At 44.9% G+C, this 11333-nt stretch overlaps 1 protein-coding gene across 1 annotated transcript; it reads left to right on the top strand.

The window, feature by feature from the left end:
* Nucleotides 1–7870: 7870 nt before the first annotated feature.
* LOC308372399 (beta-1,3-galactosyl-O-glycosyl-glycoprotein beta-1,6-N-acetylglucosaminyltransferase 3-like) lies at nucleotides 7871–9238 on the top strand (the record flags this gene model as incomplete). The annotated part of the gene is made up of 1 exon (XM_080847552.1): nucleotides 7871–9238. Exon 1 carries the CDS (start codon nucleotides 7919–7921, stop codon nucleotides 9236–9238), a length of 1320 nt encoding a protein of 439 aa, XP_080703678.1. The 5' UTR covers nucleotides 7871–7918.
* Between the last annotated feature and the right edge of the window lie 2095 nt (nucleotides 9239–11333).

Raw genomic sequence — 11333 nt, 5'->3', positions numbered from 1 at the left:
TCCTCTCCTCCCTCCCTCCTCTCCTCCCTCCTCTCCTCCCTCCTCTCCTGTCCTCCCTCCGCTTCCTCCTTTCTCTTTCTTTCTTCCCTCTCCACTCTCCTCTTCTCTCCTCACATCTCTTCTTCTCACCTCTCTCCTCCTCTCCTCTCCTCCCTCCGCTTCCTCCTTTCTTTCTGCCTGTTTATCTCCACCCCATCACTGTTTCATTATTCTCCATTAGTTTGTATCCATCTTGCTCTTCCTCTCATCCTGCTCTGTTTTCTCTCGTTTAGTGTTTTTTTCTCCCTCTCTCTTGGGTTCTGTGTTTCTTGTTGTTTTTCCCTCTCCTGTGTGTTTAACAGAATCCTCAAAACACACACACACACACACACACACACACTCATGAGAGAGAGCTTATGATCTGGACCGTCTCACTGCACACGACGGAAAAAAAACGCACGGCAGATCTGTGGGTCAGAACATCAAGCTAGTCATTTCACGGCCGCTTCAAATACACTTCCAGTTACACACACACACACACACACACACACACACACACACACACACACACACACACACACACACACACACACACACACACACACACACACACACACACACACACTCCTGACTTCAAATGCACTTCCAGTTATCAGCTTTTGTTTAAATCACTGTGAAATTAGCCGCTTTCAAAGAGGCAGACCGTGGCGGGGTAAAATTGTGCTGACATGATCTGGTTTTTTTTTGTGTGATAATGCATTCATTGTTTTGACCTGCCCCCATCAAGTGCTGGTCTGGAGGGAGGAGAGCTGTGCCTGTGCTGCTGATTAATGGGTTCCTGTTTCTTGCTCAGTCCTCCGCAGTCCCAGCATGCACCTGGCCTTGAGGTGTATTTTCAGCACGATGATCAGCGAGTGTAAAGAGCTGCCCCCCTGAGAGCTCTGTGTGTTCTGGCAAACGCTTCTCCAGTGTGTGTGTGTGTGTGTGTGTGTGTGTGTGTGTGTGTGTAGACCACACAGCACTGCTCCCCATCACAGCCTTACCCCCACGTCTTACTAAGTCAGAACCACGCGTGTGTGTGTGTGTGTCTGTGTGTGTGTGTGTGTGTGTCTGTGTGTGTGTGTGTGTGTGTGTGTGTGTGTGTGTGTGTCACATCAAAGCCAGTCAGAAGCCCCATATCATCACAAATGATTTGGGCTGAGTACTGAGCACAGGCGCAGGCTGCCTGGCAGGCACCATGGCCTAGTACTGCAACGCAACTCCTATTGTTTCCATGACAAACTGTGATTGATAAACGACTAACCTCGCAGGAGATATTTTGGTGGACCGAATGACATGACCGGCTGCTGACGGTGTGTGTGTGTGTGTGTGTGTGTGTGTGTGTGAGAGAGAGTGTGTGTGTGTGTGTGTGAGTGTGTGAGAGAGTGTGTGTGTGTGGTGTGTGTGTGTGTGTGTGTGTGTGTGTGTGTGTGTGTGTGTGTGCCTGACCTGGGTGAAAGGATGGAATTATAACACCAGGGAAGTGTTACTCAAGTTACTCCGGCGTTCCCATTTCTCTGCGTGGGCCTCTGTCCTCTGCCGCAGTCACTAAAGGAGCGTCTTTGTCCCGTTCACCCGCCACGTCCTCCTCTCTTAATTTCCCCGCGGTGATGCAGCATGGTGTCGTTTCCACGGAGACTTCATTTTCATTTAATTAAGCAAACACAACTTCTGGAGGAAGCCCTCGGAGGCAGCCAGGCCCGTGGCTGCTGCTAAGTGGCAGATAGCACTGGAAATGGTGTGTGTGTGTGTGTGAGTTTGTGTGTGTGTGTATGTGTGTGTCTGTGTTTGTCTGTGTGTGTGTGTGTGTGTGTGTGTGTTTGTCTGTGTGTGAGTGTGTGTGTGTGTGTCTATGTGTATGTGAGTGTGTGTGTCTGCGTGTGTCTCTGTGTGTGTGTGTGTGTGTGTGTGTGTGTGTGTTTGTGTGGTGTGTGTGTGTGTGTGTGTGTGAGAGTGTGTGTGTGTGTGTGTGAGAGAGTGTGTGTTGTCTGTGGCGCATGATAAGGGAACATAAACGCTCCTTATGGAGAGCATGGACCATATTCCAGTGGCACAGTTACAAAGACTTTCCCCACAGCCATACACACACACACACAGACACACACACAATGCCCTGCAAGAGATGTATACGGAGAATGCCTGCACAAACTGTTGTGTAATCGATTACTGTGACACCGTTAAATTCCGTCTCATAATGTCCCTGTCGTTCCCCAAATGGTGTGCCTTCTGTCGAGCTTCTCCCTGATCGCACGCTGGATCCGCCGTTATTTCCGTGAGACAAGCTGTGAGGTTCTTGGAGCAGAACCGCAGAGCGGCGTGTGTTTCTGCGCTCTCGGAGAGAAATCACTGCCTCCAGGCTTCATTGTGCTCTGCGACCAAACTGCTCCAGCAGAGAGGACAGACACACACACACACACACACACACACACACACACACACACACACACACACACACACACACACACACACAAACACACACACACACACACAAAAAAAAACACACACACAAAACACAAAACACACACACACACAACAACAAAAAACACACACTCACACAAAACACACACACACACAAAACACACTACTCAGGAACCAGAAGGGACAGGCTGAAGCACAGTTCCTCTGCTAACCTACATGTCTAAACCGCCACCACATTATTGTTCAAACATTAGACTCCACTGGCTTGATTTCATGGTTTTCTGTGTGTCCATTTACTCTTTAGATAATAATATATTTTGCTTGATGGTTTTCTGCCTTTAGAGACTTCACAATCATGCTTTGATGACAGTGTATTTGACCTCTGAAGCAGATCAAGCACTCATTCACACAAACATACACATTTGCCCAGTAAACCGTCCCCTCACACCCAGGTATGTTAAGCTGTTAATGACGAAAGTTATTGTGACGCCTGTGTCTTTAAGAGGCTGTCGCCGCCTCCCCCTACTCATATCTCCCTCTCCCACCACTGCTGTCTGCTCAGCCACTCTTGTCTGATTTGTGTTAGAAGAGGCAGCATCTGTCATCACACGGCTACAAGAGAAAGTGTCAGGATTTAAACACAAAAGAACCACAGACTGAGTCCTGCAGGGTTCAGGAGAGAGCACTACCAGCAGGAACTTAAGGACCAGAGACTGCCCTGCAGTGCCCCGAAAATAGTACGACCAGCAGGAGAAGAGAGTAACTTAAGGACCACAGGCTGTGCCCTGCAGGGTTCAGGAGAGAGCACAACCAGCAGGAGAGAGTAACGACCAGCAGGAGTGAGAACTTTAAGGACCACAGACTGCCCTGCATGGTCCAGGAGTGATTACGACCAGCAGGAGTGAGTACGACCAGCAGGAGTGAGAACTTTAAGGACCACAGACTGCCCTGCATGGTCCAGGAGTGATTACGACCAGCAGGAGAGAGTAACTTAAGGACCACAGACTGCCTTGCATGGTCCAGGAGTGATTACGACCAGCAGGAGAGAGTAACTTAAGGACCACAGACTGCCCTGCATGGTCCAGGAGTGAGTACGACCAGCAGGAGAGAGTAACTTAAGGACCACAGACTGCCCTGCAGTGCCTCGAAGAGAGAGCGACCAGCAGGAGAAGAGAGTAACTGAAGAAAAAACCTCTGATTCTAACAGTTTTTAAAGACTTTGTGACAGCTGCATACCACAGCCTACCATCAGTGCATGGGAGCATCACAGAAGAGCACGTTCTCATAGAGCACCTGAATGCTGTTCCAACTCTTTCATACTCATATTCAAGTTATGTTGAGGAGGGCTTTTGGTGATTGGGATATTTGGTGCGTCTGCGACTGAAACTAAATACAAATCTGAACCTTAAAAAAAACGCTTGGAAAGAGAGATAAACTGGAACAGTTTTGCCACTTTCATCCATCAGCTTCAGAGTTCTTCCTCTGCCTGTCTGTCTGTGTGTGTGTGTGTGTGTATGTGTGTGTGTGTGTGTGTGTGTGTGTGTGTGTGTGTGTGTGATGGCTGCCCCCTCCAAATGGAAATTGAAATATCCTTCAAAGGCAGCGGCGCTGACAAACTGCTGATCCTCAGCAAATTTTTCTTTTGTTGAATTTGTTCCTGTCAGAACCTCATTTTTCATGTGGACTCAAGTCATTTCCACGCAGCACGCTTTTATCACACGCCTCCTTTGATCTCCATGCAAATAGAGCGCTGGGATAAATGACAGGAAACCAAACGACACTCAGAGCCGGGACCAGGCAAGGCCAGTAGCCCACCTTAAGTGGGAGGCAGTGCTTCAAACGACAGTCAGAGCCGGGAACAGGCAAGGCCAGTAGCCCACCTTAAGAGGGAGAGGCAGTGCTTTTGAACGGCAGGGTGGGAGAGTGAGTCCCGTTTTGTGTTGGTCTATCTGTTATTTAAGAATCTGGGGAAACTCACAATGTCTTTAACTGGACCGAAGGATTGCGTTGGTAAAGTGCCATCTGGACGCTACGTGTCACAGAGTCGGAGTGGCCCCACACCTGCGTGGGCCACGCTGCCCCCCTGCTCCTCTCTGAAGCCGGCGCGGAGTGGGTTTAGGAAGGTGAGCAGTGCGGGAGAAGCTGGCCCGTGCCCCATCCCGGGCCTGGCGGAGGGGGTGCTGGAGATGAGGGTGAGGGAGGGCAGCAAGATTCGGAACCTTCTGGGCTTCGCCATGGCCCGCATGCAGGGTGGTGGGGTCCAACATGGCAGCCGGACCGCGCTCAGCCAGGTCCTGTTCACCGGGTCAGGCCGCGCCATCACCAAAACCATCACCTGCGCCGAGATCATGAAGAGGCAGATCCGCGGGCTGCACCAGGTGACCAAGCTCCAGTATGGCACTGTCAGGGAGGAGTGGGAGGGCAGGGACAGCATCGGCTCCAGGATGACCATTCACAGAATGGTGCCAGCCATCTGCATCCTGCTGTCCAAGGAGGCCCTGGACCCCCGCGAGCCTGGATACCAGCCTCCAGTGGAACTACGCTCTTCAACGGACCACGGGATGTTGGGGTACCAGCCTCCAGTGGAACTACACTCTTCATCTGACCACGGGATGTTGGGGTACCAGCCTCCAGTGGAACTACACTCTTCATCTGACCACGGCATGGTTGTGTACCAGCCTCCAGTGGAACTACACTCTTCATCTGACCACGGCATGTTGGGGTACCAGCCTGCAGTGGAACTACGCTCTTCATCGGACCACGGCATGGTTGGGTTCCAGCCTCCAGTGGAACTACACTCTTCATCTGACCACGGCATGTTGGGGTACCAGCCTCCAGTGGAACTACACTCTTCATCTGACCACGGCATGTTGGGGTACCAGCCTCCAGTGGAACTACACTCCTTATCTGACTACAGCAAGCCACAAGATCACCTCAACTCTCCATTTGACCACAGCATGCTGGGATATCAGCCTCCAGATGAACTTCATACCCCATCTCAACCCAGCCAGCCAGTAGAGCTGCTACACTCTCTATCGGACCCCAGCCAGCCAGGATATCAGCCTCCAGATGAACCACGCTCTGCGTCTAACCGCGGTAAGCTGGGATACCAGACATCAGCGGAGGCCGCCTGCCCTCTCACTCACCCCAGTCAGGCAGAAGAGGAGCTGTACCTCCTACCTGAGGAGAAGAGGAGTGCACACCGCTGTAAAGTTTCCAGAAAGAGACCTCTCAGTCCCTGCTCTCCGTCCAGACAGCCAAAAGCTAAAACCGCTATAATTGAGGAGGGGAAAATCTAGCTTTATTTATTTATTATTATTATTTATTATTATTATTATTTATTTATACAAATTTGAACATCACAGATGCTCAGTCACAGATGATTTAATAGCGGAACATCCAGTTAGTGGAGAACGTTTGTCCTGTATTGGTGCTACACACATTTATTTATTTACTTTGTATTTATCGTTTGTTTGTGTGCTACTGTGTGTGGGTCAGGTGGAAGTTTCACATCAGGGGGAGGGAAATGTTGTAGGCTGCATTTGGTAATTAGGCTGCACTTGTGTCCTTTCATGTGCACTTGTGTTGTGGTCTGTTTTACTAATGTTCAATAAAGTTTGAAGTTACAAAGGCCGTTTTTATTTGCACAGCATACAGCCATGTAAGTTACTGGTCTTGGTTAAGTCATCACATGTGTAGAATGAGCAAAAGCGAAGTGGTTGACTCTAGTGAAAGACGTAGTACTGAGCCTAGTTCAGCAAACGTCTTATCAAACCTTTTTAATGTACACATAATTTAGATTTCCCTATCTTTTGAAATCAGGATAATAAATGACAATGACGTACTCTTCTTTTTCCTTGACCACTGGTCAGGAACTACCATGCATTCTGTCACAGCAATAGGGAGGTTACAGCTGCGATATCAGCGGTACACTGCTCTATGGTGTCTTCAACGCCCACACTGAGTAGTGTGAATGGCGGAGACTATGCTACTCAGGTAAATGTCCATGTATTCCTGATTTTCATTACAATATTTAGTTTGGTCCACTGTTTTAATATTCTCGTCCGGCCAACTGCTTTTACGGATCCTGGGGGCAGGGCTGGCCTTGACAGTGTTGTTGCCCTAGGCAAAACTTTACACTGGCCCCCCTCCTCACACTCTAACACACTATGCTCTCCCTCCAAAATGATAGTACTGATCTCACTTTCATTTTGACGCCATTTCTATCTCACTTTAGAGCTTTTGATTTCTATTGAAGAACATAATTAATATGATTGATAGCTCTATGTAAGTTCTACATATGATCAGGGCTACCTTTCATGTCACTGAGCATTTATCTCAAACTTCTGGTTCAGCTGAAGACGTCAGTGTCCATCATGCCCAATGTTTGTGTAAAGCGATACCTACTGCACTAGGTTCTTCTTACAGCTAGAACAAGGGTCTAATTGTTGTCGGGTTACGTAGTGCTGTACAGCATCACCTAGTTTTTGTGAGAGGTGTCACACCCTGTTCATCAAGTGACATAAAACAATGCAATAACAGGTGTGGAACAACAGTGGAACAGACACCATTCTCTTTATTACAAGTCATTGTACCACCAAAATGATTTCGAACCTGTTATTTTCAGGTAAAACTGCTTTAACTGACGGATTGCAGCAATCAGGAATTTTATTTATGACCTATCATGCAAGCTCTTTACCACAGACTATCATTTATCAAGTATTGTACATGACAGAGGTGAGTCCTACATGTTTTTTTTTTCTACATGTTTATGTTTCCTTGGGAAACAACAGTAAACAACAACACGCCTTACTTGATTTATATCCCCATTTTTGGGGGGGGATCCCCAGACTCTCCTTTCATCTTTTTTTTTAAAGTAGCGAGACACGTCTTAAGCTTTGTGGACCCAGTGCGGGGATACCCGAAACCAGAGACAGGTGATAGAGATAAGACACCAGCAGGTCTGTGGGAGTGTGGCTTTATCACTTTTGCAATGAAGTGCAACATTGCACCATTGCAAAACACATTTAACATTACTCAATGAACACTAAACGCAAATCAGGAAAATATTCCCTTTTTTAAGGGTAACTTTTATTGAATTAGCTTTTAAAGCATTTGTGTCATATCCCTTTTTTATACTTCATTTTGTGGATTGTTTCTTTACATTAAGTATTCCAAGTAAACAATTGAAAGGCTTGTCTCAATACCTGTACTCTGTAAAATGACAATAAAGTTGAATCTAATCTTATCATCTTACCTGAAAAATGACACATCCAGTAAAATCGTTATGAAAACAATATATCACTGCCACAGAGAGCAACCCTACACCCTGTCATGCCTGTATTGGAAAAATCATGAACTATTCAAGGTTGGGCAATTTCCTCTTAGAGGTAATCTCAAATTTGTACAGATCTGAAGAGTGTCTGCATTCAGCACTGTCATCACATTAGTTTCAAACCAAGTCAAGGAGACACTAAGCAAGATGCCTCTAAGAAAGGTTTGCTCCTGTGGACTTAATACGCTGAAAAATGTATTCATATTCGCCTTGGTGACTTTTTCCCTTTTTTTATGGAGCAGCTCAAAGAATGTGTGCTACAACACAGATCAGCCGAAAGAGACAGGTGCTTTACTTACTAGTGACCTGGGAGAATTATTGACGTGTTCAGCCATAATCCGAGGGGACGTGGAGGAACTTAATGAGGAGGACCTCAGCAGACTTCTGAAGAAGAGAAAACGTCAACTTTGGCCAGAGTCTTTCTATCTCAATTCAAAAAAGAATTGCAGTGCTTACATCAAAAACAGGGGCTTTCTAACCGTGACTCTCAGTGAAGAAGAGAGGGACTTTCCTATTGCCTATTCCATGGTGATCCATGAGAAGATCGAGATGTTTGAGAGGCTCCTCAGAGCTGTTTACACACCACAGAATGTATACTGTGTGCATGTGGATAAGAAGTCTCCAGAAAACTTCATGAAGGCTGTGGAAGCCATCGTTTCTTGTTTTCCAAATGTGTTTGTGGCAAGCAAACTGGAGAGGGTTGTTTATGCCTCTTGGTCTCGAGTCCAAGCTGACCTGAACTGCATGCATGATCTGGTGGACTCGACTGTTGAGTGGAAGTACCTTATCAATACCTGTGGAACTGACTTCCCCATCAAAACCAACAAAGAGATGGTGCGAGCACTAAAAGTGCTAAATGGACAGAATGGCTTAGAGTCTGAGGCAACTCCTGAGCACAAGAAGGCTCGCTGGGAGTTCCACTACGATGTCACGGAGTCTGGTGTCATTCAGACTGACACTAAGAAGAGCCCCCCTCCCATCAGTACCCCAATGTTCTCTGGAAAGGCTTACTTTGTGCTGTCGAGAGAGTTTGTGGGGCACTTGTTTAAAAGCCCAGAGGCTAAAGCTTTGATGGAGTGGGAGAAGGACACATACAGTCCAGATGAGCACCTTTGGGCAACTCTTCAGCGCATGCCAGGTATGCCAGGGTCCATCTCTCCCAACATCAAATACGACATGTCGGACATGAACTCCATACCCCGTCTGGTGAAGTGGATTGAAAATGAAGGAAATGTAAGGAGGGGGGCATCGTATCCCCCATGCACTGGAATATACCAAAGAGATGTGTGTGTGTTTGGTGCCGGTGATCTCAACTGGATTCTCAGGCATCAGCATCTTTTTGCCAACAAATTTGACACGGAAGTCGATGAAATTGCAATTAAGTGCCTGGAACATTACTTACGCTATAAAACTTTAACTGGTCAATCGCTTCAGTTTGCTGAAAAATCACACAATGAAAAGGCCTGATTCCTTTGCGAAGTTTTGATTTACCTGATTTATCAGGAACCATGTTATGGTACTGTTTCTCAGTTTGTGACAGCCAGCCTTCTCAAGAAAAGGGCACAAAGGTATGAATAATGTTCCATAAGAGGCTTAACCCTCCTATTATGTTTGGGTTCAATTTGACCCCATTCAATGTTTGACCTCTCTAAATAAATGATTGACAATTGACAATTTGTTTTGCTTCATATTTATTGACTTTTTCTAATTTAATGGGGACAACTGGGTAAATAAAAAAATTAACATGATGATATGTTTTCAAAGTCCTGTATGTACGCATAGGTGTTGTTTGGGGTCAATTTGACCCCAGGCTGTTTTAATTGTGTAAAATATATCAGGCTCTAGGCTCTGTAAAGTTCCTTGAGACAATTGTATTGTTATGGTGCTATATACTGTAAATAAAATTGAATTGAATTGAATAAGAAATATCAACTTTTTATCACATTGTAATTATTCCTGATAACAGAAATAGTTGTTTTATTCCAAATGTTACAGATATCAATAATATGTACTTAGAAATCATATAAAGCCATAAAACACCAGAAGGATACAGTATCTCTTTCCAATTTTAGGTCAATCTGTGAGATTTTGTGGTGATCTGCATATTTCTCCATAGTCGTGTAACATGTATTCTGGATGTATAAGGGGGGTGAGTGGGGGTATTGTTTTATTTAAAGGGCTATTTAGGTAGTCAACAAACAAACCTAAAGTACTTGCCACATAAACTTGGGTAAAAAAAAAAATCATAATAATGTCAATTCATTTCAATTGCTGCGGTCAAATTGACCCCAAGGATAAAAGATGTTAGTAAATTTGAAGGTAATAGGAGGGTTAAGGCAGCAACACGAGAGAAGGGCAGCTAGAAGCGTGGAGTCGAGCCCATGATACCATGCAATGGAGAAGCACTATTTCTGTTGCTAGGCATCCTAAACTAATTCTACCTGTCTGTTGAAACGTGAAACATGACCTGTTGTACTTCATTTGAAATCTCACTGATTCTTGAGATAGGGGACAAAACATGTCCTCAACTGAAATGCAAAGCTTGGCTTAAAAATCCAGATATCAATTGATTGAAAGAGACTTTAAAAGTTCAATATGCAAGACTTAACTGCACTAATGTACTTAGTTTTGCTATATTTATATATGTTCATAGCAATTTGACCAAGTGCAAGCATTGCCCTAGAAAGTACATGCAAATTAACATGTCCTCTGCAAGAGGTCACAGGTTCTAACTGCAAACAAAAGTCATTTAAAATGTAATAAATACATGAATATGATTATGAAATGAATTGCATGCATGGCTTTATAAAATGTAATGGACAGTGTTGTGCAAGTTCACACCTCTCATTAACTATTTCAAAGTTCAGTTCATACAAGTAAACATGAATAGTTCACATTCATAGTTCACCATTTAAATTCTGAACTAGTTCATAGTTTAGTTCATTTCATAGTTTTAAGGTGGGAAATGAGAATGAGAGACTGAACTCTTCATATGTATCATTTCCTAAAAGATTTATTTTTAAATATTTTTTTTTAATTATTGAAAATTTTTCAGGAGGACATCTATTGCACAGAAAGGTGAGATTTCTACTGTCGGAAACTTTACAGACAGGTTGTAAAAATCCTGCATATCATAAGGTTAATTGGATGTACTCACTGAGTCTGCGTCTCTGTTTTCGCTTTCACTTGCCATTTTTATGTGAGACCGAGAGCTGTTGCTTGGAATATGTTGCTTATTTTTTTTTAAATTAACATAAAGTAAAAGAATGTATCAGAGAATAATTTAAAAGAACAGCATTGAGGCACATCCTAAGCATCTGAAAGGCTCTTGGCTGACAGACAAATACTTGGTTAGTTTCAAATCCACTTGAACAGTGTTCCATTTATGGGAAGCAAAGAACTTAAAAGCTATTTTACCTATATTAGTTTTTGTAAGGGGGATTTCAAGGGAAATTAGGCTTTGTGACCGTGTGTTATGACAGATGGATGGATAATTAGGCAGATTTCCCACTTAGGCTTATAAACAAATAAAAGACAGTGTTTTCCCTCCTGTCTGCTAGAG

This window comes from Sprattus sprattus (assembly GCF_963457725.1).
Source record: "Sprattus sprattus genome assembly, chromosome: 11".
Taxonomy (NCBI): domain Eukaryota; kingdom Metazoa; phylum Chordata; class Actinopteri; order Clupeiformes; family Clupeidae; genus Sprattus; species Sprattus sprattus.
This window is presented reverse-complemented; position numbering and strand designations above follow the sequence as displayed.